Source organism: Tursiops truncatus, chromosome 11 (assembly GCF_011762595.2).
Source record: "Tursiops truncatus isolate mTurTru1 chromosome 11, mTurTru1.mat.Y, whole genome shotgun sequence".
NCBI lineage: Eukaryota > Metazoa > Chordata > Mammalia > Artiodactyla > Delphinidae > Tursiops > Tursiops truncatus.
Window position 1 is genome coordinate 62,610,303 of NC_047044.1, and position 27,485 is coordinate 62,637,787.

The 27,485-nt window shown below is 48.8% G+C and overlaps 2 protein-coding genes across 10 annotated transcripts in view; one reads left to right on the top strand and one right to left on the bottom strand.

Moving 5' to 3' along the window:
• The window catches only part of RACGAP1 (Rac GTPase activating protein 1), a 33,382-nt gene extending 22,497 nt beyond the window's left edge, over positions 1-10,885 (top strand). For all 9 annotated transcript variants that reach the window (XM_073788692.1, XM_073788694.1, XM_033866751.2 and 6 more), the window contains 12 exons: positions 602-655; positions 1,348-1,428; positions 2,171-2,288; positions 2,764-2,894; positions 3,542-3,706; positions 4,905-5,000; positions 5,088-5,286; positions 6,801-6,906; positions 7,082-7,214; positions 7,329-7,464; positions 9,324-9,432; positions 9,740-10,885. In XM_073788692.1, the coding sequence (XP_073644793.1) occupies positions 602-655; positions 1,348-1,428; positions 2,171-2,288; positions 2,764-2,894; positions 3,542-3,706; positions 4,905-5,000; positions 5,088-5,286; positions 6,801-6,906; positions 7,082-7,214; positions 7,329-7,464; positions 9,324-9,432; positions 9,740-9,815 (1,404 nt within the window). In that variant the 3' untranslated portion in view covers positions 9,816-10,885. The remainder of the gene's footprint in view (positions 1-601; positions 656-1,347; positions 1,429-2,170; positions 2,289-2,763; positions 2,895-3,541; positions 3,707-4,904; positions 5,001-5,087; positions 5,287-6,800; positions 6,907-7,081; positions 7,215-7,328; positions 7,465-9,323; positions 9,433-9,739) is intronic.
• A 9,217-nt stretch (positions 10,886-20,102) lies between these two features.
• Positions 20,103-22,717, bottom strand: AQP6 (aquaporin 6). The gene is made up of 4 exons (XM_033865641.2): positions 22,325-22,717; positions 21,381-21,539; positions 21,040-21,120; positions 20,103-20,375 (listed from the first exon to the last, which is right to left on the bottom strand). The coding sequence occupies exons 1-4, from the start codon at positions 22,715-22,717 to the stop codon at positions 20,163-20,165; spliced, it is 846 nt and encodes a 281-aa protein (XP_033721532.1). The 3' UTR covers positions 20,103-20,162.
• Positions 22,718-27,485: the final 4,768 nt, after the last annotated feature.

Below are 27,485 nucleotides of genomic sequence, written 5' to 3' on the forward strand. Positions count from 1 at the left end.
AGGATCAGGAGGTCATAGGTAGCTACTAAAAATGAATGCAAATGGTTAAAATGAGCGAAGTGAACTAGACCACAGTGAAAGACAAATAATTCTTCAGTGTCCACATGAATGTCTTTTTTAGGGCCCAAGGAGGAGGGATGATTGAGAGATGTAAAACCTAAATTAGAACTTTTAAAGTGGCTACATTGTACAGAACATCTGATTAGACGATAGCAATCCCTTAAGAGTAAGGCTCACATCTAACGCCAGCAGTATAGTGCCCAACATTCTGTAAGTTCTAAAACTAATTACAAAAATAATCAGAAATAAAGGACCGGGCACCGAAGATAATCACGACAGAAGTTGATTCTTTAACCTTTTCTTGCCTTTTTGGTATTGATTCCTGATTCTATTATAATAGCTTCAATTTTGGAAAGAAAGCATGTTAACTCACTACAGCTCTATAGCTATAACATTTGAGACCCTCCCTTTCTGTCTCCCCAAATTGTGAGTTAGGTACTCTGACTCAAGAGGCCTTTAAAATTCTCTGTAAATTTATTTGTACAGGGTTTAGGGGAGGACTAACCAAAGAAAGAAATTAATACAGTTTAATTGTCAACAGGATTGGGATTCTTCTTTGGTCAAGACTTTTAAACTGAAGAAGAGAGAAAAGAGGGTATGTATGGTTTTGTTTAGTTTTGGGGTTTTTTTGTGTTTGTTTGGTTGGTTTTACAAAGTAACAATAAAAGACTTTTCTCCAGAAATGTTGCCATTGTACTGCATTCCTGACATGTTGCTCTAGCTGTTGTTAAACACAGATTACAAGAGAATCCATGTTGTAGGGGCAGTAATTGATGTTCCTTGATGTCCTAACTCAGGACAGGATCCCATCCTGTTTCACTCTTCTGGGCTGCTCTCAGTTCATTCATGGAGAGTAAAAGGATATATTTAAGTTTGTTTGAGTTGTCATATGAATTTTTATGCAGGACTTTTGTGCTCTGATACAAGTTTCAGATGAAATGTGTGTATAATGGGATATACAGAGATCTATCTTTGTGCTTGTTTAGGGTCCTTAATATGTTTCCAAAGACTTCATGTCCTTAGATAGGATTCCACTCTACTTTTTCTGGTGCTGTCATCTAAATTTTTCCAAAGCTTGCTTGTTTCTTATAGGGCACTGAGGGCATTTTTGTGTTGGTACAACTTAAGCTTCATGTGGAAATAGGCAGTGAGAGAGTGCACATTGTTATTTCCTGCAGTCCTGGTACCTAGGACTTGCATCCAAGTTATCCAATGGAATAATTTTATCTTTTGTGCTTCAGATCTTCTGTTTCGCACTAAAGTTCTTGGTTTTTGCCCCATCTCTAGCGCTCTAGTAGCCGACAGTTCATTGATGGTCCCCCCGGACCTGTAAAGAAAACTCGTTCCATTGGCTCCACAGCAGACCAGGTAAGAATAGCCAGGCCAGGGCCTCCCTGGTGGCACAGTGGTTAAGAATCTCCCAGTGGTTAAGAACCCTGGGTCATGGGTTCGAACCCTAGTCTGGGAAGATCCCACATGCCGCAGAGCAGCTAAGCTCGTGTGCCACAACTGCTGAGCCCGAGTGCCACAACTAGTGAGGCCTGCGCGCCTAGAGCCCATGCTTCGCAACAAGAGAAGCTACCACAATGAGAAGCCCACGCACTGCGACAAAGAGTAGCCCCTGCTCTCTGCAACTAGAGAAAGCTTGTGCGCAGCAACGAAGACCCAGCACAGCCATAAATAAATAAATACATAAAAGAATAGCCAGGCCAAGAGAATTGTGGTCTTGAACACATCAAAGTTTAGCGGCCCCAAGCATTAAAAATCCTAAGTCAACATTGCAGTGTTATTTTGAGAGAGATGTTCAGTGAGCGTTTTTCTGTGTAATAGGATCCTTATCATCCATATGAATAGAGTAGTAAACGGCTGTCAGCTTTATGTGTGGTTCTTAGTTGTTTGTATGTGTGTTCCTGTGACCTGTATTTCTATTTGAAAGTATGAGATTTCAACTGTAAGAGTGTTTGGGGCTGGGGGCTTAAGTCCTGACCTGAGCTAAGTCCTTAAGTTCTGACCTAATTCCTGAGACTCAGGAATTTTTTAACTATTCCAAAACACCTATAGTAGAGGGGAAATTAGATTTATCCTTCCCTCGTTACAACCTTTGTTTCAGGGAAATGAATCCATAGTTGCAAAAACTACAGTTACTGTTCCCAATGATGGCGGGCCCATTGAAGCTGTGTCCACTATTGAGACTGTGCCATATTGGACCAGGAGCCGAAGGAAAACAGGTCTGCTGGGTTTGTGGCTGAATTGCCTGTGTAAAACAACTGGTAAAATCTGGGGAGAATTGGTTTCTTAGAACCCTCATGAGGCAGGGGTTGGATGTTTTGGGTAGTTGCTTACTGAGGGCCAGAGCACTGTTTGTGTCATGCCCTGCCTTTGGCTTGCTAGCCTGGCCTACACCACTATATAACTTGTTTCTCTGGAAACAGTTTTTTGCATAGCCATTGTATTCACTTCTGATTATTGTTACAGATTACTGGTTATCTACCAGTTATATTAAAATTGGGGTTAAAAATCCAGAAGGGGGAATTCCCTGGTGGTCCAGTGGTTAGGACTCTGCGCTTTCTGCCGAGGGCCCGGGTTCAATCCCTGGTTGGGCAACTGAGACGCCACAAGCCATGCAGCGCAACAAAAAGAAAAAAAAAATTCAGAAGGAACAAAATACCTAAGACACAAAGCTTAGAGTTGCCTGCTTTCTAGGTACTTTACAGCCTTGGAATAGTGACTCCACCTTGAGCAGCAGGCAGCTGGAGCCAAAAACCGACACAGACGGCTCCAGCACTCCACAAAGCAATGGAGGGATGCGCCTGCATGACTTTGTCTCTAAGACGGTAAATCTGGGATTGCTGCTGCTCTTGGGCACATCTACTTTTTAAATTGTGGGAGTAATATTTACTAGCAACAAATTTAAATACTTTAGTGTTGTAAAGTTAAATGTCGAATTTCCTTCCTCCTTCTTATCCCACTTTCCAGGGTTACAGAGGGTGTGTATCTTTCCGTTCTGTGAGTAATATTAAATTAAAAGAAAGCAACTTTTCAGAAGCAGTTGTTTGTGCTTTTTAGTGACATGTATTTACATTTCATGCTTGAACATGGCACGTTTTAACTTTGTCCCACTTGATTTACTCATAAAAACCTGAGCAAACTGACTGAGGCTCAGAGGAATTAACTGACTTGTTTGAGCCACAGGATAGTAAGTAGCAAAGTTAACATGGGGGTTTTCTGACTCCTTGCCAACAAATTCTTTCCACTACTGTACAGTGATCCCTTGCAGCTGGATGCCCTTATGCAAGTTACTTAGCCACCTTTTGCTTCTGTTTCCTTATCTTAAAAAAATTATAGGATTATTGTGAGAATTACACAAGTAAATATGTGTAAAGGGATGAGGAAGTTGTTTGGCACATGCTAAGTGCTTAATAAACATCGGTTGATATGATGATAATTTTCTAATTCATACTACTTCCTGTTTCATCCTCAGGTTATTAAACCCGAATCTTGTGTACCATGTGGAAAGCGAATAAAGTTTGGCAAGCTGTCTCTGAAGTGTCGAGACTGTCGTGTGGTCTCTCATCCAGAATGTCGGGACCGCTGTCCCCTTCCCTGCATTCCTACCCTGATAGGGACACCTGTCAAGATCGGAGAAGTATGTATGACCTGTGGGAACCATCATCGTGTTACGGCTTCTTTAGCTTTTAAAAGCTTTAGGTCATTTTTTTCAAAAATTAATGATGCCACATATATTTTTTCCCACAAATAATGAATAGAAATTGTAAAATGTTAACCTGCAGCAGAATCCTATTTGGGTTTGTCTGTCTGTTTAGTAACCTTTCTAAACCAAACTCCTCTTCCTTTTCCTTCCCTCCCTTCCCCTTTCTCTCTCCCTCCCTTTCCTTGTTTTCATCCTATTTTCCTTCTCCTTTCCCTCCCCCGCTTCGTTTTCTCTGCCTCCTCCTTCCCCTCCCCATCCCATCCGATTTTGTAAAATTTCAAACATATACAAAAGTAGAGAGGTTAATATAACTAACCCTAGCTCCTATCACTCAACTTCCACGATCACTGATTCGTGTCCAGTCTTGATTTATTAATACCCCCATCTACTCTTCACCCTGTTCAGTGAATTATTTTGAAGCAAATCCCAGCCATCATGTAATTTCATCTTTGACTATTCTTTTTCTTATGTTAGAGATATTCCATACTATGCTCTTTAGATTATTTCTAAAGTTTGATTCATTAAGAAATTATTGTTATAAGCAACAGTAGCAAGAATCAAAACAAAATGGCTATGCTGCTACCCAGCCTCCAGCAAATCAAAGGTTACTTTTCTTTAATCTTAAGAGTTCTTATCCATGCATGTAATTTTTTACAAATTTTCTGTATTCTAATATAGAACCATGGAGTTCTCTCCTACAGATAGGTTTGTGTCATGATCAACTGTGAGTTAGTTGTGTTAAATAATTTTTCTTACTAAGAATAATTACAGTATAGAAAAGGCTTTCTTTTTTAGAGTAATAAATTAGTTTATATTATACTCCATACCTGTGATCTCATTATTGCTTTCTTTCTGATGCCCTTGACTATAAGAGGAGCAGGGGCAGAGTTGTAGCTAGTGGTCTTTTATTACTTGTTCATGCAAGAGTGTGGTATATGTGACCATAAATCAGTCCTGGTGTGGAGGTAGGAAAATAATTGAGTCTTTGTTTTAATACATGCTTTGGGAAGAGGAATTTAAAAGTAAACATGATGTCCCAGCCTGAATATTAGTCTGGGGATGGCTCTTTCCATTGGTCTTCATCTGCTGGTCTAAGTGGTGTAAATACTAATTTTAAACTCGCCTTTTTCAGGGAATGCTGGCAGATTATGTGTCCCAGACTTCTCCAATGATCCCTTCAATTGTTGTCCACTGTGTAAATGAGATTGAGCAGAGAGGGCTGACCGAGGTAAGAGTCCACCCTTGGAGAGGGTGAATTTGTTACTTGTGTCAGTAATTAAGAGGTTTTTAACTGAAAGTGTCATCTTGATAATAGACAGGCCTGTATCGGATCTCAGGCTGTGACCGGACAGTAAAAGAGCTGAAAGAGAAATTCCTCAGAGTGAAAACTGTACCCCTCCTCAGCAAAGTGGATGACATCCATGCTATCTGTAGCCTCCTGAAAGACTTCCTTCGAAACCTCAAAGAACCCCTTCTGACCTTTCGGCTAAACAAGACCTTTATGGAAGCAGCAGGTAAGGGCAGATCTTAATACTTAAATGTGGGACTTCCCTGATGGTCCAGTGGTTAAGATCCCGCACTCCCAATGCAGGGGGCCTGGGTTCGATCCCTGGTCAGGGAACTAGATCCCCACATGCTGCAACTAAAAGATTCCGCGTGCCGCAACAAAGATCCTGCACCCAGCAGCCGCAGCTAAGACCCGGTGCAGCCAAATGAATTTAAAAAACAAAAAAAAACCCTTAAATGTGAGTCCCATGGGACAGGAATTTTTGACTTTTCTGTTTCCTGTTTTCTGTTTTATCCCCTGCCTGGTACGTGCCTGAAACATAGCAGTTGCTCAGATACTTTGATGGATGAATAACTCTATCCACGTTCCCCACGGCTATCCTCTTCCTGTCTAAACTGTATAGGGTCCTAACAGGTTTTTTTGTTGTTGCTTTGTGTTGTGTTTTTGGTCAAGTTTTAGGTTGTCCTTTTGAACTTGGAGCCATCTTTGATTTTTTTACCTCACGCCCAGCATCTAATCCATTGGCAAATCATGTCAACAAAGGCCCTGTAAATATATCTTAAATTTAAACTGTGTCACTCCTATTATTATCTTGACCTCTCTTACCCTGGAGTGATGTAAGAACCTACTGGTTTTCCTGTTTCTACTCTTGCCCTCTACAGTATAATCTTCACACAGAAGCTAGAGTGGTCCTTTTAAAATTTAAGTTAGGTAATGTCCCTTCTGTCCTCAGTATTCTCCAAAGTCTTCCCAAAAGTCTCAGAATAAAATCCACAGTCCTTAACAAGCCCCAAAGACCCCACATGATTTGGGTCCTGGCAACATCATTTCTTTCAACACCCTTCCCCTCCTTTCTTCTTTTCTAGTTACACTGGAATTCTTGCAGTTCTTAGAACATAACCAAGCTTACTCCCATCGAGGCCATCATGTTTGTTGTCTCAGCCTGGAGTGATTTGCTCCTTTATTTCCTTTCAGGTTTCTTTTTGGATAGCTTGTCCTCAGAAACACCTTTCCTGACCACCTTGTCAGAAAGAACAGCTACCATTACTTTCTAGTTTCTTGCCTGCCTTACTGTTTATTATACGTATCACTGTCTGATAGGTATTTGCTTTTTGACTGACTCCTCCGGTAGCATGAGGCAAGGTCCTTTGTTTAGTTCTGCTTGATCCTGAGCACTTAGAACAGTGCCTGGCACATAGTAGACTCTTAACATGTTTTGTGAACGAATACCTTCTTAATAATTGTAGTCACTGCACTTATATGTCTGCATTCCTGGAAACATGAGTTTCCAGCTGCTTTCCCTAACTGCAAGAGCTGGTTTTTTAAGAGTTCTGATTTCTAATATTGGGCTGTTGGCCAGTATCCTGCTTGTTAATGAAACTAGAGTCTGGTGCAGTCATGAACCTAATCAGAAGTTTCAGAAGCTTACTGTATAGATGAGACTTTGTGATCGATAACTTGGAAGGCCCGCTGTCAAAGGAAAGAAGTCTAGGCCTCTTGGTACTTTCTTTTCATTTATAGAAATCACAGATGAGGACAACAGCATAGCTGCCATGTACCAGGCTGTTGGTGAACTGCCCCAGGCCAACAGAGACACATTAGCTTTCCTCATGATTCACTTGCAGAGGTGAGTAGAGCAGAAATTTGTCTCTGGGAGTCAGGGAATTTTGCCAAGGGGAAGAGAATGGGGTTGGGTGTTAGAGAGGGAATGTGAGGGCTGAATTGTTTTCCTATAGATCTTATATTTTGATCTGCTTTTAAGCAGAGGGACAAGTCTTCTAATTCAATGCTCTTTTACTTAGAGTGGCTCAGAGCCCAAGCACTAAAATGGATGTTGCCAATCTGGCTAAAGTCTTTGGCCCTACAATAGTTGCCCATGCTGTGCCCAATCCAGATCCAGTGATAATGTTACAGGACATCAAGCGTCAGCCCAAGGTAAGCAAGCACGTATGTCTATATACGTGAACTTGTGTAACATAACGGGAGAGAATGGTGAGAGGTAAAAGCCCTGAGCATTGGAAGTTTGCTAACATATTTGATGGCATTTAGGTGGTAGAGCGCCTGCTTTCACTACCCCTGGAATACTGGAGTCAGTTCATGATGGTGGAACAAGAGAACATTGACCCCATGCATGTCATCGAAAACTCAAATGCCTTTTCAACACCACAGACCCCAGATGTTAAAGGTAAGGCAAGGCCTAAGGTGTGCTTTTTAAAGGGCCTGACTCCCTCTCTGATTTTTGGTCAGGTGCCCTCTCCTTGCCTTTGCTAGAGCTGTTTGAAATGTATATTCTTCAATAAAATTAAAATAATTTTGAGAATGATAAAGAAAAATTTGTACAGTTCCATCCTATTATTTTTTTCACTTTTCCATATTCTCCTTTCTTTACCCATATGGATATTTTTAAAAAATATAGATAGACTAAGTTAGATATAATTATTTCTTATTTTACTTAGCATTTTGTGAGAACTTTCTCTGTTACTATATAATCTTATTTTCATTTTTATGGTTGTAAACTAGAATTTGCTTAAATATTCTATTAGGTATTGATGTTGCTTTTCAACTTTTCATAATTACATATAGTGATGCCATCAACATTATATGTATGTACCTTTTTTTTCCTAATGATAAATTCCCAGGAGTGGGAATTACTGAATTAAAAGTTTTAAACATTTTTGTTTCTTGGTATGTTTTACCAACTTGATTTCTTTCTTTCTTTCTTTCTTTAATATAGATTTTAAAAATAAATGTATTTATTTATTTATTTATTTATTTATTTAACTTATGACTGCATTGGGTCTTCGTTGCTGCGCGCGGGCTTTCTTTAGTTGTGGCAAGTGTGGGCTACTCTTCATTGCGGTGCATGGGCTTCTCATTGCAATGGGTTTTCTTGTTGGGGAGCATGGGCTCTAGGTGCATGGGCTTCAGTAGTTGTGGTGCACAGGCTTTAGTAGTTGTGGCTCGCGGGCTTAGTTGCTCCGCGGTATGTGGGATCTTCCTGGACCAGGGCTTGAACCCGTGTCCCCTGCACTGGCAGGTGGATTCTTAACCACCGTCCCACCAGGGAAGCCCCAACTTGATTTTTTAAAGGCTTTTGCCAGTTTGTACTGCCACCAAAAATATATGAGGCTGGTTTCATTCCAACTTCACTGGCTTCGGAGACCTATTCTTTCATTATTGCAAATTCCTTTTTTTTTTGCGGTACGCGGGCCTCTCACTGTCGTGACCTCTCCCGTTGCGGAGCACAGGCTCCGGACGCGCAGGCTCAGCGGCCATGGCTCACGGGCCCAGCTGCTCTGCGGCATGTGGGATCTTCCCGGACCGGGGCACGAACCCGTGTCCCCTGCATCGGCAGGCGGACTCTCAACCACTGCGCCACCAGGGAAGCCCCGCAAGTTCCTTTTTAAGGGAGCATATTGTTTTTTCTAGTATAGGAAAAATCAAATAGATGTTAGATTTGTGAAGTTTGGAGTTTGAGAATGGCTTAACTCAGAAAATGAGTGTGAGAATGGCTTAACTCAGAAAATGAATGTCAACTACTCACTGAGCAGTTGCTTGCATAGTTCAAAAAATATACTGGGGCTTCCCTGGTGGCGCAGTGGTTGAGAGTCTGTTTGCCAATGCAGGGGACACGGGTTCGAGCCCTGGTCTGGGAAGATCCCACATGCCGCGGAGCAACTAGGCCCGTGAGCCACAACTGCTGAGCCTGCGCGTCTGGAGCCTGTGCTCCGCAACAAGAGAGGCCGCGATAGTGAGAGGCCCGCGCACCGCGATGAAGAGTGGCCCCCGCTCACCACAGCTAGAAAAAGCCCTTGCACAGAAACGAAGACGCAACACAGCCATAAATAAATAAATAAAATTTAAAATATATATATATATACTGGTGTGTTATAAAATGATGACAAAACTGACCTCTGGGACTTTGCTAGGTCTCTAACCTTAGCTCTTAAGTGTTTCACAGGATATTCAGCTTAATACTGGCTGCCTGCAAGAGTGCTTTCTTTTTTCCCTTCCTTTAAAAATATGTCTTACCTTTGATTGAAGTGAGTTTACTGGGGCCTGTGACCACTCCTGAGCATCAGTTCCTCAAGACTCCTTCATCCAGCTCCCTGTCACAGAGAGTCCGCTCCACCCTCACCAAGAACACTCCCAGGTATGCAAAATTGGTCTGCTCAGGAAATAAAAAATGACTGCTTCCTTAGACTTCTTTCCCATCATGCTGAAGCTTACTGAAAGAAAAATTGAATTTGATCTCAGCTAGCAGCTCGACTTTAAAAGCCCCTTTTTAAAAAGGGTCTGAAGGTCTTTACTGTTTCCTCTCCCTCATCTCAGGTGACAAAGAATAGCTTACAGAGTAGTTGTTGAGGGTTTCCTACTTATAATTGATTATGTCAAGTAATGTTATAGTTGTTTATCATTTTTTATAGAATACTTTTCCAGTTTATTCTCTTTTTCTTTAGATTTGGGAGCAAAAGCAAGTCTGCCACCAACCTAGGACGACAAGGCAACTTTTTTGCTTCTCCAATGCTCAAGTGAAGTCACGTCTCCTGTTACTTGCCAGCGTTTACCAACTACAAGGAAGGGCACACCTGTACTGTCTGCTCTGCAGCCTCCTGTACTCATTACTACTTTTAGCATTCTCCAGGCTTTTAATCAAGTTTAATTGTGCATGGGGGTTTTATGAAAACTATTTATATCTCCTTCTCCTCAAGTAATGTAATATCAACACCTTGTGCTGTCATCGGGAGCTTTTAGATGGGAGATCTTTACAGGGGTAGAAGTGGGATATGAAATTCGTTGTGATTCTTTTGGGGGCTGGGGGTACATCCCTTTGCCTTAAAGCCAAATTCTCTCATGTAATGACCTTTCTCTGGTGTAATTTCCATGAGACAGTGGTAGAAGCCCTACCTCTTTGGTAAGATTGACTTGTCTCAGGGTGGGGAGTGGGAGGGCAGGGTAAAGAAAGGTTTTGACAGAAGATTTAGGATGGCTCCTTCGAGAACTTGGAAATTCCCCTTCCCCCATTATGAACTGAGCTATAACACGGAGCCTTCATAGAAATGGGGTACGGTGAGGACTGAACTAATAGTGAGAGTGTGCTTAGCTTTAATTTGGACTGATTAGGTTTAATAGTGTTAAGTGGCACAACCTTGTAAAAGTGATACTACAATTTATATTTATTTCTAATGGGCCTCTGGCTGGACTTTCGGTTTGGTTGGGGTCAAAGCCAGTTTGTTCTTAAGTTGAATTCATTCTGATGCTTGACACCCCCCACCCCCTTGTCCATTTAGAAGCCCTGCTTCTAAAAGTCAGTGTACCATCTGTTTGGCACTCAACTAACAATTAAGAGTAGGCTATAAGGGAGGATTGTCAATATTTTGAGTGGCAAGAAAAGCCACAGTCATTTTGTCTTTGCACTTTGGATACTGAAATCTTCCTGTGTAACATAGCTACATCTAGATAAATATGAGCTTTTTCTTCTATTAAAATTATTTCCAATGTCTATCAAAATGCTTTCTTTTATAGAATGTTTATGACCCATAGTGGCCTATAAAACATGTATTTGGAATAATATTTGGAAAAAAGTAAATAGTTTTTTTTCAAAATGAATGTAAGGTTGGTTTTCTTGTCCTGGAAGGTAACCTTAAATTCCTTTTTTTTAGGAAATATTTTTCTTCAAAGTGTCATGAGTCTATCATTCATTTATCCCCTCCCCCATCACCACCTTCTCCCAACTTCACCACCACCAGGAGTTTGTTTCTTCGTTTCAGTCTCTTTCATTGTCCAAATTGAAGTCCTAGATTTTTCCTGACTCTTACCCTCTTGTTTTTTGGGTTTTTTTTGCGGTACGCGGGCTTCTCACTGTTGTGGCCTCTCCCGTTGCGGAGCACAGGCTCCGGACGCGCAGGCTCAGCGGCCATGGCTCACGGGCCTAGCCGCTCCGCGGCATGTGGGATCTTCCCGGACCGGGGCACGAACCCGTGTCCCCTGCATCGGCAGGCGGACTCTCAACCACTGTGCCACCAGGGAAGCCCTTACCCTCTTGTTTGAAGAAATGACTTTAAACAAAAATCAAACTTTTTAAACAAGTCTTTAGGGATCAGAATGGTGCAGAAAAACAACAACAACAGCAACAACCCAAACGATTCTGTCTGGCTCACTGCCTGGAACATCCTTCACTGCTGGAAGTGACTCTGGAGTGAGCTGGGATGATTAACTGAGGGCACCTGCACTTGGAACTCTGAAGCTGGTGAACAGAATGTATCTGAGATTGAACGTAAACAGTGGCAGGCTTAATAGAGAGAGGAGGCAACCTACTGGCTTTTCTCCCAGGAGGTGGCAGCTCTCGCAGCAGGGCCCATCTGCCTCAGCAAATTGACAGAAGATGGGTCCCGTCTCGAGACCCTTACCCCCTTTTACACACACACACACAGGACTGTTACGTTTTGTTGTTTTTTTTAACTTTGTCCTAGATGCCATCTCCTATGTCTCTGTAAGCCTGGTGTTGGCCTGGCTCCATATTTGCTGTTCTGTGGTATCTCCCCAAGGTGCATTTTAAGTTACTAATGTAGAGGAAGTAAATGGATTGTATAATGTCAGTGAAGGCAAGATGATGCTATGCAGGAACTGATGGCCCATTAACGAAAAAGGAAATGGTCCTGTGTGTCAAGTGTTGGCAGCCAGTTGCTCAGTTTTTGGGCTAGGCCGAGACCTTAGCCATGAAAATAATTCTGATATTGGCAGAGGGAAATATGTACCAACCTTCAGCTTCTTTAACAGTACTTCATGTGGAACAGCTTGAATTTCGAGGGCTTTCTTAATTAAATTGTGCTCCCTTGATGTGAGATCTATGGAAGGGGCTTTGGAGTGGGTGTCACCCCACCTCCTGCTCCTAAACATGTCTGATGCTGCCTGTTACTCTGTTTTTAATGCATTTTAGCTTTATTACCCCACTTGCTAATAGCTGGAATATTCACATCTTTAAATCCATTCACCTCCATCAATCTATGTAAGTCTCCTAAGTTTGAGGCTTATTTAACTGGGCAAGCATTACATGGTTTGATTTAGCGGCAACAATTTGTGTTTATTATTGGTATTTAACGTTTTTTTTCTTAAGAAGGTGAATTCTTTGCTTGCAGAAATAGAGGGTGAGAAGGCATCATGCGTTTCCATCAGAGGACTATAAGGATGCTCAATTGATTTACCGTGGGGAAAAAAGTCATTTTTGGCTGTGAACTGACGCTGTGGCATTGAAAGGGGTCTTGAGTTCCTAAATTCGTGCTTAAGTTATCAGGCAGCACAAAGTGACAAGGAGTGCTGCGTGAGTGCAGTGAGCAGAGATCCCAGGCTTGCTGTTTTTGTTTTATAGGGCTTCTCTTCCCACCTCACGCTTCAGGTAGGTAGACAGACGTACACACATGCATATACATATGGTATATGGTTTCCTATTGGAAAGCATTTGGGAGACCAACTGCTGTGCCTGGAATACTGACCAGTTTGCTTAATCATGCATCACCTTTTCTTAGATTCTCAGCAGGAGCGGGGAAGGGAGCTGCTGTGGCGTCCAGATCTGAGAAGCAAGGGTGGCAGGCACAGAGTTCAGTGTTCAAGTCGGCACAGCTCACACAGTAGGTTCTCGATCAATGTGCTTTGATGGTAATCTCAGTTGTGACTCAGGCTTCAGCCACTGGTGCGAAAAGCTTTTAAGCGTGCAGAGTCAGGGCATGTTAGTCATTGTGCTTTTAGTATAAACTGGGTTTGGAGAGTGGCCATTTAACCTAAGAATTTAGTAATTAAAAAAAATCTGTCCCTGTAGCTGGTATATTTTGTAAATAAGTGAAAGTCCCAGGCCAAGAGGTCCTTAACTCGTGTAATTTATTAGACTCTCGTTTTCAGAGTCTATTTGTTGATGGTTTCTGTTCACGAAGTCAGGCTGAAGACAGCTTGACGTCACCAAGAATAACCTTGCAGTGTGTGGGAGCCTTGTCCTCTGCAGTCGTGTGGGATGGGAAAGGAGGCCACTTTTCAGGGACACAGAGTTGGAAGCAGGAATTTTTTCCTCTTGTATACCTTCTCCCTCTGTAACTTGCCAGGCTTCATTTAGTTGCACTGTTTTTATACAGCATTGCTCTCGCATCTCACATGGCTGGACACCATCTGTGTGTTAGGCTTAGACACATGTAAATGGACATTTAGACTTCTCATAAAGCACTTGCCAGTTAATATCTTCTCTGGTCGTCAATGAAGATGGAATTAAAAAGAAGCCTCTAGAAAATATAATACGGTGATGTACAGTATACTGGTTGCTTCCGTTTATCATCTTATTTGACCTCGGCACACCCATGTGTGGTGGGCGGGATAGTTGATATGATCCCAATCGATGAAAAATTCAGAGAGGTCATTTGGCTCAAATTCTCATAAACTATAGTTTAGTTGGGATTAGAACCAGGAGATTAAGCTCCTGCTCTGGAGGTCAGCTGTGGTGCTTGCTACTTCAGACTTCCTCAGCTTCGTGGGGCCTGTTAATACATTATTAGGTATGTAAATAATTCCACGCAGGGCTGTATGTGGATGTGCCTGTGTGCTCTCAACAGATGACCCAGAAAGAGCAGGAAGGCCCAGGCTGCTGGGAAAAGCATTGGGATAGGAGAATGTCTTAACGTTGGCTTGTTAGGATGGAGGACCTGGGCTCGGTGGTCCGGGGCTGAGCTCTGTGTGCAAGGTGGAGGAGGAGCTGGTGGAGGAGGAGCTTAAGGTTGCTCCTGGTGGGAGTCTGTTTTCAGACCACCCGTGAGCATTTTGTGTGCTCCGAAGCTTCGAGCCAAGAAGAGGCAAGTCTCTGAGCGAAAGCCATCATCCTGCTTTTAGAGACGTGTCAGCGGATTAGCTTATTGGCTTTCCCCCTGAGTGGCATTAGCTCTCACCCCGTCTCATGTTCACCATCTGGCTTTGAGTAAGAAGTCTTCAAGTGATCTCTCTTCAGCAGCCCGCTCTGTGCCAGGGCTTTCTGAGGGCTGTTCAGCTTTCTCCCTCATCAACCCCAGGGCCCAGTGCTCTCTGAGAAGAGGAAGCCTGTCTGTTTGTGTCCACATGTATACACACCTGGGATCCAAACAACACTTGAGACCTCAGAGAAAAAATCGGTTCAAAGGAGAATGAGTGTGTGGTTAGTGGCCTAAAGTCTTGTCAGAACTGACAAGTGGATCTGTCCTTATGTGAGTTTTAAAGATGGAGTCGTTCTTGCTACAGAGAAAGCTCTGCCTGTGAGATGATACCGTTGGTCCAGATTTTAGTAGAGTGAACACTACCAAGGGGCTGGGATTTTTCCTCCTTATTGGAAAGCAAAGCCTGTGGGTGGACGTGCTTAACTGAGCCACCTCCCCTCCTCCCAGGGAGCTGGCTGCTCTCTCCTCCTAGGTTAATATACATCGACTGGGGCTAAATGCCTGATGCTTCTGGACAGAGTCCAGCCCCTCACAGAGCAGCCGCACTGTGGAGATACAGCTGCTGGCATTAAAGGGCTAAGCCCTTTCCAGCTGCTTTGCTTTAATGGGAACTGCCTGCAGTCGGCAGCTTAACGGTGCTGTCTTAGCCTGATTAGGAGGAAATAACTAATCTCGGGGCATTGGCCTGGAGGCTCAGGGGAAGGTAACCCGCTAGGGTGGGAAGTGGTTGGATAAATGGTGTTGGAGTGCTAGGTGATGATATAAAAAATGGCAGTCCCGGCTTTGGCAGGGTTTGTGTTTTGTTTTGCCTCTGTGAGAAACGTGGGGTTCTCTTCAGTGGACTCCCTGGCGCTGAAGGAGAGGAGATGGTCGCTGTGAGGGGCAGCCTGGGTATTCAAAAGCTGGAATAGCAACAGATGCGCAGAGGAGTTGAGAGCATACAAGGGCCATGGTGTCCATCCCCTTTAAAGGAAGAAGACTTGAGCCCCTCCAACGTGGTCCCCCCTTGGGCCTTCCATTCCCAAATCTGACTTAAAGAGCCAAGATTTGAAGGAGAAATGATCATTTCCTTGATTGTAAAATGCACTTAAAAATACAATTTAATACCTGAGTATTGAGATGACTTATAATCTGTGGCATATAATGCAGTGCTTTTCTTTCTTAGTGGCTTGTACAATAGCGGTGCATCTTATTATCAACGTTATTTGGGTTGGAAATGTTAGCTGTTCTTGGGAGATAGGCTGTTGGCTAGACCAGATGTGGAGGTGAGGGAAGCTGCTACGTAGCTGTGATCAGAGAAAGATTAAAATGGGGAGTTTCCCCAGGTCTGAGGGAAGCCATGGTGTAGGAAAAGCAAGGCTCAACCCCAGGATGCTTGGCATGAAGAAGCAGACGAGTAATTTGTAGGAGAGGATCAAAATCTGTCCCAATCATGACCCCCAGAGCCCTCACGTGTGACCCCTGAATTGAGGAAGTGGCAAAAGAAGCCATTATGAATCAGTGAGGCTGTGACCAAAATAATAGCACCTTCTGGTGGAGTTCTGAAATCACGGTATAGTACTGAAACATTCAGGGTTCTTTAACACAGAGGTGTTAGATAATCTGTGCAAACCTTTGGCTCACCAAATCCAGAACACCAGAGGTCTTTCCTCACTAGAAACTGGAAGGCCATGGTAGGGCACCAACAAAAAAGGGGACAGATGGCCAAGTTAAGGAACCTGTTGCCTGGAGATGAGATTAAAAATACAATTTTGCTTAAGAAAGTCTTCCTGCTTGGGTAGAGAGAGGTGTTCAAATAACTATGAAGTGATGTGTTCAGTGCCAGGACGGAGGTGGGTGCAGAGTGCTGTGGGAACTCAGAGTGGGGAGGAGCTGGAGGCTTCAGAGAGCCTCAGAGGTGATGACATGAAAGCGAGGTCTCAGCGTGAACCGGGCGGCTCGAGAGGCCTGGAAGCATAATCGGGGCTGGGGAAGCACTTCTAGGCTGGTGCTCCATAACCGGACACTGCCCTAGACTGCTGTCCTGGTCTCTCCTCTGACCCGGGGCTGGGCCCTGGCCTGGCTGGGCCTTGTTCCATCTGCCCACGGGGGCGCAGGGGGAGTTATTGGTCCCTGCCTCTGTCTCTGGCCTCCTCCACCCCCAGCTCTGAGACAAACTGCCCCTTTATCTGACTTAGAGCTCTGAAAAATTTTCATCCTCCCCTTTTCTGCCCATTAACTGTAGCCTATTAATTAGAGTCTTTGGGCTCCCCACTTTCATAAACCCCCTTCACTTACCGTGCCTCCCCTCTGCAGCTTTTACTAAATATGTGAAGCTGCTCCCCGCTGAGAAGTGATTATGTGTCTGTGCAGACCCCCTGCCCCAGCTGCCCAGGTGGTGACCGCTTGGCCGGATGCTTCATCTTGATTAGCCCTGACTTCTCCCCTCCCTCCGTCCCTCCTTCTCTCTCTCTCCTTTACTCAAGCTAAGCCTAGGGTATGGGAAGGAAGTGATCCCTTCTTTAGTAACAGCCTGGCCGTGTTCAAAACTGCAGGAGAAACAGCTGAGCTCATTGGCAGAGGGCATGGCAATCTACCATGATGGTGAAAACCACCACTGATCGAGGGCTGTGTGTCAGGCGCAGTGCTGAACACATGCGCCCCATAAGGTTCTTCCAGACGCTTATGAACAGACCCTGTTTTCCAGATGAGGAAAGTGAGGCTCAGGATCCTGAAGTGACTTGCTTAAGTTCATGCAGCTGTAAGTGCCTGAGCCTGTATTTAAACTCTTTCAACCCTCTCAACCCCTATTCTATCTTTACATGGCCTTTTTAAAAAAAAACCTTGGTGCACAGAATTCCTTCAGGTCAAAGTGATTTTCTCTGGAAAGTGAAAGTCTCCGGATCGTCGTCGTGCTTCTCTTCTCCTCTCAGTCCATGGAGCCCGAATGTGTCCCGGAGCCTGGCCCCTCCGTGGAGCCGCCTCCACTGTGCAGCGTGGTCCCAGATTAGACCTGTCCTCTTTACACCCGGAGGAGGCAGTGGTGGTGGGGGGAGCGGAGAGGGGCTTCCTGCCAGCCAATGGGGATGCGACAGCCATGGCTCTGTGCTCCCATCATCTGCTCCTGCTAAGACAATCATCAACATAAAAGGCTAATTGTATTAATCACCAAGGCGCCCGCCCCGGGCCCCCCTCCCTTTTGGGAGAATTATGAATTGCAATTGCAGATGGCTCTGCTGATTGAAGGCAGCGCTCAGCGGGGAGAAGGGCCAGATCAGATTACACACCATTAATTAAAAACTTCCCCTGACAAAAGGGAGGAAGGGAGTGCACACCAGGGGTCTGCCTGGTTGGGTCTCTGCCCTCCCCAGGCTCCCGCCCCCCATCCAGGCTCAGGGGTTGTGCCTGTGAAGCGAAGCCCCTGGCTGGCACCGCTGAGCTCTGCCCCCGCCCCCCCAAGGCCAACCCTTCCCACATCCAAGCAGATGGCCGGCTGTCCTATTAAAGGGCTCCAGAGAAGGAGAAGCTAACCTTTGGTTACTCATTCCTGTGTCTAACTTTGGATACTCTTCAGATTCTAACCTAATTCCTCACCTCTCATGAAGCTTGTCTCCTCTTGCTCTAGTCTGTTATGACAGAAAACAGCTTTAAAGAACTATTTGTGAAAATAGCCCCCAGCTTTCTCTTCAGGCAATCACCCTTACCCTCTTGTCCCGGAAGTCCCTGGGACAGAGGTTTCCCAGTCTCCTCTGGTGTAGGGGCGGGGGCTCAAGTGTGGCTGTGCACCCTCTTCCCAGCTCCCCTGACCTGTGAGCATAGGCTTCTCAGCTTCTGTCATCTTGGCTCATTTAGAGCTATGACTCCTGAGTTCTCCTCTTGATCAATTACCACCTCCCCTCCCCAGCCGCCCAGCCTCATTCGTTCATTCATCAAACTTTTATTGAGCACCCACTGCGTGCTTGGCTCTGGGGATGTGGAGATGATTTGTCTAGGAGCTTAAGAGCCTACTGTGGGAGCTCCACCCCCCTGCCCTCTTCAACCTCCTAGTTCCTGCTTCCTTCCTTCCTCGGGCTGCAGTTTGTATAAGCACCCCTGGAGCTCTATTTTGGAAAATTCTAAGCTGGGAGCTGGGGAGACCTTGGGGGGCTGTGGTACCGAGCTGGGTGACCTTTAGCAAGTCAATCACACACACACAGACACGTGTGCGCACGCGTGCCCAGCTGTCCCTGCTCATAAAAGGGCACAGGAAGCCCTGGGCTCTGAGAGCTCTTGAAGATGGACGAGTGGGGCCCAGCTTGGAGAGATGTGAGTAGTACTCTGCACTGACGATATTACAGAACACAGCTGCTGTGGCCACGAGCATTTAGGACTCAGCCACTGCACTGTCACAGGCTGGGCCCTGTCCTTGGGAGACTTTGGCAGCCCCTCCCCTATCTCCAGCCCCTTTGGAGACATTGTGGAAAAGGACCTATCTTTTTTGTGCATTTTGGCTGCTCTATCGCAGGGTACCATAATGACAGGCACGATAGAGATGAGAAGAACTGACTTTTATTGGCTTGTCTCTTCATTCCAGGGTCCCTCCCCAGCCTGACTCCTGTTCCCCCAGTCACCCCCCACACACACTCACAAAGCTCCCAGGTCAGTAGGCCCAGGAGAGAAGAAGGCAGGACCCTTGGTAAGTAAAGCAGATGAAAAGAAAAGCCTACTCTGTTTTCCCTCCCTCTCAGTCATCTCCCTCTCCCTTCTTGGCCTCCTTCCTCCCATTACCAACAGCAATTGTATTCAAGCCCAATAATTACAGTAACAGCAACAATAATCATCATTTATTAGGTTTGTTTTTCTAGCATTTTAACCTCCAAAAACATTTTCCAACCTCTTGTTTGTTTTAACATCAATCTCTGGGGGAGATTTTATAGCTGAGGAAGCTGAGATCCAGACAGGACCCCAAATCACAGGCAGAGTAGATTTACCACAGCTTGTAAATATTAACAAACAAGGTGAGACTCAGATAATACTTCAGAGGCACTGAATTGCAAATCTTGGTTTCCTGCGTCATTCCTGAGTTCCTACCATCCTTGGGACGTATTCAACAGCTTTTTGGGGATCCTGGCAGAGCTGAGAATGAGGCTGGAGATGGCTTCTTCAGGCCCAGGTCAGGGACCAAGTGCTGGGATAGGACATTTCCCCTCTCAGGATTGCTCTTGTGAATGGGGCTGTGGAGTGGAAGGCAGGAGAGCACCTGGGGAGAAAGGCCTGTCCGGCCTGAACCTCCCTTGCCTATATCATGCCCCTCTGCTGGCCGGAGAAAAGGTTCCTCTCTGTGTCAGCTCTTCCCAAGGGAGGGGCTCTCTGCTGAGCGTTTGGAGGAGAAAGGAATGAAGATCTATTGGGAGGGCAGTCTCTGGCCTCAGGAAGCCCCCCATCTGAGGGGGGAGCCACAGCCCCCGTCCTCATCCAAGAGCAGAGACATCCCTCTGAGGAGTGCAGAGGCTGCCCTAGGGTTTGATTCTTCTGGGAAGTCTGGTCCCTCCTCCCCAAGGGTGGGGTAAGAAGTTGGGATTCCCAGAGGTCCCCATAGCCCTCAGTCTCTAAGCAGAGTGTCTGTCTGGGCTCAAATTCCCTTTTCTCCAAGACATGGGGACCTGGAAGCCCAGGACCCCCACTGGGGTCCAGATAGATGAGAGACAGGGAGAGCAATCATGAATTCCCCCTGCCTCGCTCTGCTCTGTCCCATTAAAAGAGAGGTAGGAGGAGGAAACTGAGCAGATTTGCTTCCCCGATTCCATCTAGAAATGTAATGCCGGGGATCCCCCGCCCACCCTGTTAGGACAAGAGGCCAAGCCTCCCTACCCCACCTCGCAAGCCCCACGCCCCCCAGGAAAACCTGAAGTCTGGTTACACGAAGCATGCTGCCCACTTTCAGGGCTCTTTTCAGAAGTGTGAGGGCAGGGGCCAGGTTCTATGCCACCTGACACACATTCTCCATTTCAGTGTCCTCTGAACTGGACTGAGATTCTTCCTTCTGGGGCTCCACCCCTTCTACCTCCTGCACCTCCGCAGTGCCTGTGAGGATGGCAAGTCGCTGAGCCAGGGTCTTGGTGTCAGGGAACAGGATAAAGTTGTAGATCAGCGAAGCCAGGACAGCCCCCGTCAGGGGTCCCACCCAGAAGATCTGAGGAGGCAGAAGTGGGTACCCTGCTCGTGAGCCGTCAGGACCATAGGGTGGTTTTGGGACCCCACCTGCTTCCCAGTGTTGACTTGGTCTCCCAGGAACCCTGGAGCCATCCACGAAGTGGCAAATTTGAGAAGCACAAGTCCTGACCTCCCACTCTGAGTCCCCGCAGGTGAAGGGACCTTGCCTCCCACGGGGCTGGGCCAGGCTCCCCGCCACCCCTCTGCCTCTCTCTTCTCGCCTTCCCCATTCCAGCCCAGAACCCTGGCTAGTGCTCTTCCTGTCCCTGCTGGTGTGTGTGTGTGTGTGTGTGTGTGTGTGTGTGTCTATTTCTGTTTGTCTTTTTCTTTATCCAAGTTTGGAAAGTGGTCCAGCTGGAAGGAGTGAATAAGGAAACAGCCAGGACTTGAGGCCTGGGCCAAGGCTGCAGCTCCTGCCCTGGCTCATTTCTTGCCAGTCCACTGGGTACCCCGGACTTTTTGAAGCTGTAAAGAAAGGATGCTGGCTCCGGTCTTCTGAGCTTCGGGAAACCTCCACTGAGGGTCAAGATGGTCTGTGGCAGGGGGACTTGTCTCCCCAAGTGTCTGTGGTCCTCCTGCTGGTGAAAGTCCCTATTGCCACTGGGGCCCTCTCCCTTCCCCTGGCTGCCAGCAGAGGGTCTCACCCAGTGGACTGCGAACTTCCCGACGATGACAGCAGAACCAAAGGAGCGGGCTGGGTTCATGGAGCAGCCGGTGAAGTAGATCTGGGGAGTGAGTGCAGGTCAGGGTGTGAGGAGGCTGAAGGCAGGCCTGGGAGGGGACAGTGCCCTCCACCATGGCTCAGAGCCCCAGCCCCGGGCTTGGCCTCTGTAGCACCCTATCCGGGGCCTGGAGTGCGGGACACAGCCTTGGCCCCAAGACTCGAGGGCTCAGGGAAGGACACCTCCTCGCCTTCAGGGCCCCTGCAGCCTCCCCAGGGAGGGACCAGTGGGTACATGGGCCCGGTGTCCCCTTTGCCCCTTACCCCAATGAGATGGCCCACTGCCACAGAGGCTCCAATCGTGGCAGCTGGGGAGCCAGTAGTCTGTCTGCTGTCGGTGGAAGCAAAAACGCAGAGCACAAGCTGCAGGGTCAGGACTAGCTCCACTGCCACCGCCTGGCCCGTGGAGACGCTGCTCCGGACCTGTGCAAGGGGGTTACACTGGAGCCAGCGGGCTCTGCCCGGGGCTGGTGACCCCTTGGGCCTCATTTCCTCACTGTAAGGGGTGAGAGGCCTCACCACCGCCAGTCCCAGGACTTAAGGAGCTAATGGGCTGAGGAGAGCTGTGTGGTGGGGTTCAGGTGAGCCCCAGACACTTGCTCCCTGCAGAAGCGAGTGGCACCCCACCCACTACACGGCTCGGTTGGGGCCTGTGGTTCAAGGGGAGGCGGGGGCTCAGGACTGGTGGGAGCAGGAAGGCTGGGGAAGCTAAGATGCACGATGCATGTCTGCAAGCTGCCTGGGAGGGGCCCTGGGTAGGAGTGGAAGGTGGGGACTCAGGGAAGTAAGTGGAACACAGATGATTACAGGAATCTGGGGGAGTGAGACAGGCCTCAGGGTGCTGGGGAGGGAGGAACATGGGACAACAGAGGAGCGGGGGACGTGGGGTGGACCCGGGGAGGTGAAGTGCGTGCAGGGTCCCCTGCCGCTACCCACAGCTCCACCTCTCCCCACCTACCCCCACCCTTAAATGCCTGGTCCTTTTCCGACTCCTGTCCCTTAGTGTGGCTTCTTCCTGCTCCCCCTGTGCCTTGCACCACAGTCCCATTCCTGCTCTCCCTGCACTAAGGCCACAGTCACTCCCCTGGGTCCCGGGTCCCAGTCCAGAGCAGGTGTTGCTCTGTTACCTCCCTGTCCCCTCTCCTCCAGCCTGGCCCTCCCCCCTTTCCACCTGTATGGACCTGCCCCCTCCCCCTCCCCGCACCTACCACGTTGACCCCAAAGGTGTCTCGGATGTCCCCGGGTGTGACCCCGTAAAGCAGAGCAGCCCCCACCGTGGCCCCTGCCAGCTGGGCAGCCACGTAGGCCACAGCACGGGGCAGGGAGATTTGGGAGCCCACGAGGAAGGCCAGCGTCACAGCAGGGTTGACGTGGGCCCCACTAGCCTTCCAGGTGATCTGCACGATCACGGCCGTGGCCAGGTTGAAGGTGATGGCAACCTGCAGCATAGAGGGAAGCGCCAAGGGCCATCTCAGAGCCGAGCCCACGCCAAAGAACACGTACAGCCCCGTGGCCAGGAACTCGGCAAACACAGCCTTGCTGATGGTCGTGCAGAGCCGGCACACCAGCGTCTTGGCCAAGCTGCGCCTGCCTGACTCCATGGCATCCGGGTCCTGGTGCCTTTGCTCCCGGGGCCTGTTTCTCTTCCCTCTGATCTCCTCTGCGTCCCCTGGTCTCCTGTCTCCGGGCTGCTCCGGCCCCAGCCTGCAGCTCTTCCACAGTGCTGCTGCCCTGAGGACTGTGTGGTCAGACTGGCAGGGGGCGGGCTGACAGGGTTATGTGCGTCTGGGTGGGTGGGAGTAGGGGTGGCATGACGGGTGGCTCTCACATGCCCGCTCCACCCTAAGCTCACCTGACGGCCGGAGGAGGGGGGCCCTCCCCGGGCACTGAGCTGGAACCTCCCAGGAGTTTTCCAAGCTGAACAGGCCTAACTCCGCTGCGGGCAGACGCCCAGCCTTGGGGGCCACAGGTGCCGGAGTAGCGCGGGCCATGGGATTCCAGGGCGCTCCCACCCCCGATGTCAGCTTAGAGCAAGATCCCTGAGATCCCCAGGTCCAAGGCCTGCTTCGGGGGGCCCTGCGCACGCTCCGCAGCACCTGTTCCCCCGGCCCCCTTTGCCTGCAGGCTCGGCCTCCAAGTGGGCTCATGCTGTTCTGAGCCCCATAAACCCAGATGTGAATGGAGCTGTGTCCTCCATTCCCACCTAGAACTCCACTCACTGGAAGCTGATGTGAATGGAGTCAGCCTTACTGAGGACGCGGGCCTGTGTGGGTGCAGGGGGGCAGATGGAGGGGGTGTTTATTCCACAGCTGATCAGTGACACCTGTGGCAATGGGCACCTCTGCTGCCCGCCAGCCACACACCAGCCACACACCAGTTTCCGCTGGCCCTTCACCCACTTCTGCCTCTTTCTGCCTCCCCTCCCCCAGCTCAGCCCTTCCCCTTACTTCTCTGACCTCCTCCTTCTCAGGGGCCAAAACAATCCCTCATGCCACACAGCGTAGCTTACCATTTTTGTGGCTATGCTGGCCCTAAGGTTACCTGCGCCCTAGGCTCTGCCCTTTAACCTCCAGCAATATACCAAGGTATTTTCTCAAATAAAAGTGTTCCTTCCCTAAGAAGAACCTGCCGAGCTGTTAAAATAGTACACTCTTCACCTGTTTACCACATCTGGGTGCCCTGACCTCACCCCCCGCCCTAGCTCCCTGCCCAGTGGTTGTCCCCTGGTGTCCTCAGGCTCCCCAGATGCCACCTGTCCCACAACGAGATCCTCGTCTCTCCCTGTGACCCCAAAAGCACTCCTTCTGTTGTCCCAGCTCAGTTGGAGGCACCTGGGAGGCATCCTTGACCTCACCCTCCCGCCCCCATCCAGCGAAGGCAGCGAGTCCTAGTGATACTGAATCCTAAATATTTCTTGCCTGTGCCCTTTTCCTGCCAGGCCTGCTGCCCTGCAGCCTTTAACCATTCTCTCTGTCTCCTCCCTTGCTCCGCTCCAATCAATTACCCACACTGCAGCCTGAGTGATCTCTCGAAAATGCAAAGCGGATGCTGCTGCCCCCTGCTAAAATCACTTGAAGCCTCCTGTCCCCTCTGTGAGCTCCGTGCTGGGCCTACAAGGTCCTCTTGGCTCCTGCACCTCCCACCTCACCTCTCCCCACCTTTTGCCTTGTCCTTTACCCTCTGGCCTCACCAGAAGGCCAATGGTTCTAGAACACTCCATGCTGCTCTCCCCTTGCGGGATACTCTCTCCTCTCCCTGGAAAGCCCATCCCACGCCCTTTGCTTGGGTGAGTCCTGTTCCTAAGGCTCAGCTTTGATGTCACCTCCCCTTTCCTGGGTGAGGGGGCAGGAACCAAGTTTTGTTCATCCCTACATGTAACGTCTTGCACAGGGATTTATTTGCTCACTGCTGCAGTAAGGTCCTCAATAAATATTTGTTGAATAAACGAATGAGTGAATAAAAGCTTCTTGGCCTCCTGGAGGCAGGTGACTTTCATGTCTGCTTCATTTCAGCTGGCTCTCCTTATAGCCTTATACCTGTCCTCACCTGGGGCTGGGTCTTCTGAAATCTTCAAGTGAAACATCCCAACTCTGACCACAGGCTCTGTCCATCCACCCTCCCCCATTTCAGTCCCAGTCACATTCCTCCCCCAATGTCTCCCCCAGCCCCTTTCTGTTCATCCAGCCATCCTGGCTTGACTCTACCTTCTCCAGCCAGATCCCCTGGCATCTCACCTCAGTGCCCTCTGTCCCAGCACCCTGTTCTCTGAACCCCGCCCCCCCCAGCCGTGTCCCTCCATCCTCATTCTTCTCCACACCCCTCTGCCCCCATCTGCCCTGCTGAGCGCTGCTGGAGAAACTCGCCCAGCCATGCAGACTGCCGCCATGACAAGTCCATGGTCTCTGGCCACAGTAGGGGTCACAGCTCTGCTCAGCAATCCTTACACCACACCGTCGCCAGGCGGCTCTCTCCCCATTCTTGTAAGCCCTACTTCAAACCTTCTGTACTCTCTTCAAGTACCCTACCTTGCTCTGGCTTTCCTCCAGCAGATCTACTTGCCTCCTGTCCTACCTAGAAAGTGAAACCAGCTGGCAAGACTTCTTCCCATCCCTCCACCCCACCCTCCCCCAGCCGCAAACTCACCTGCAGCTGCCCCATGCCCTCACCAGCTTCCCTTTGGCCCTGAAGAAGAGGCAGCCCTCCTCCTGTGTCTGCGTCAGGGGGCCCCTCCTTGTGTTCTTGGCTCCCTTTGAGCAACTGGGGCCCTCTCTTGGCCATTCCCAGCCTCATCTACGATTTTCACTTCTCCCTCTCCTGGCTGCTTCTTTATAATGTGCCTGGGTAATCATGGAGTAGTGGAGAGACCATGGGTTTGGAATGCCTTTCCTCTTTGTTTCTCTTTCAAGACTTTGCTCAAGTTCAATTCCTCTATGAAGCCTGCCCTAATTTTCGCCTCCAGGAGAGTCAGGGCAAACTTTGTAGAGAAGCTGGGCTTGGGCAAAGCCAGGGGCTACTTCCGGCTTTGACTTCCTCGGTGCCTCCACTGTTCCAGTGCAGACTCCCAGTCTTGTCTGGCATGAAGGAGTCTTTCAAGAAATGCTCAAGATTGAAGGAATGTAGTGTGAGTGACATTCCTCTCTGGCCCTGGGGTTGGGGGGTGAGGGTGGGGGGATTTCCCTGGCTGTCCCAGGGAATCTCACGGGCATCTATCTCCTTCCCTCCCCTCACACAGGGTCATACAGGACCTGGGGACAGACACTTGCCAGTCCCTACATCTTACCTAGCCTCAGTTTCTGCACCTGTACACAGGCAACAAACAGCAGTAATGCCTGTCTGTTGAGAAGCTTTGAAAAGAAAGTGAAAGCATTTGAACACTGCCACATATTCTGTACCCCTGACCAGTGCTTAACTCCTGTGACCTCAGCTTTCCCACTTTTAAAGTGGAGATGTTGGGAATTCCATGGTGGTCCAGTGGTTAGGATTCTGAGCTTTCACTCTCAGGAGTCCAGGTTCGATCCCTGGTTGGGGAACTAAGATCCCGCAAGCCACGTGGTATGGCCAAAAAAAAAGTGGAGATGATAATTCCCACCTCCCTAGGAGAGCACCCCCCAGTCAGAAGATGTTGGTTATTAGGACTGTCACCTCCCTTCCCACTCCAGCGAGACAGCTGTGAGGGCCGTGCTGGGGTGGGAAGGGTCCAGGACAAGCAGCACCTGAGGCCCCTGCTCTGGGCCCTGGAGATTGAGAGCCTTAAGGGTAGTGGCAGCCCTTGTCTCTAGCTGGCCTAGAGAAGAACCTCCTGGGGCCCTGCCTGGCCTGGAACAAGGTCCTTCACCCCCTGAGGACAGGTGGACATGGGCCAGGACTTGCTCCAGCTCCAGCCAGCGTGTCCCTGGGCCCAGCCAGTCCTGGGCCCTAGTAGTACGCTTTTGAGGTCACTCTTGGTCCAAGAGCTTTTTTCAAGCCCCACACCTGGCTGCCTACAGCTGCCTGTCAGGTGGCTGTGTGCTCTGAACCTCTCAGAGGCCTGTCTCTGGGCTCCCCAGACTAGCGGGGTGGGCGTCTCTGTGGGGAGATGTGTGTGTGGTGTGTGCTTGGCCCGAGGGGCAAGGTGAGCTCTGATTGAGGTTCTCTCTCAGGGCTTGGAGAGGATGGGGGAGCAAGAAGGAGGGGAAGGAGGAGGGAACTGGAAGAGATGAGAAAGGACAATAAAAACATGACAGAAAGGGAAAGATTCAAGGTAGTTTCCCTTGTATCCCCTCACCCATCCCCACAAAATGGTGGAAAGAGGAAGCAGAGGCTCAGAGGGAGGCTGACAGAGCCGACCCTCCCGGCAACCCCTCCTCCTGTCCATCCATCTAGACAGCAAACCCTCTGTCTGTTCTCTGCATGACCCCTAGTCCTCCTCCATCTTTCCATCATGTCACCATGTCCACCTTCCTACCTGGTGAAACTGGCAGCCCCGGGGAAGGGAAGGGGAGGAAGCCTCCTACAGGAGAATCAAAGCTCTTTTGGGTTCTGTCTTCAGGTGGAGCAGAGGGTCAGAGGGATGACTGAGCATGTGTGTGCTTGGATATGACACACACGTATACCTCGCTGATAACACGTGGAGCCAGGCAGCTGGGTCTGGTCCCGAGCGGCCCTGTGACAGGGAATAGGGGACGGGCGATGTGGCTCTGCACACACGCGGAGTGAGCGGTCTATGCCGAAACACGGAGCCCGCTGGGTACAACCGAAGAGCCTTGTGGAGCGGCGCTAGCGTGTGCGGGCTCGTGCGTGCGCAGGTCTTTGTGAGCGCCAGACTCGAGCCGCGCGGGGAGGATCCGACACCAGAGAGCGCAGCGCCCTCTGCTGGCCAAACTGCCCGGC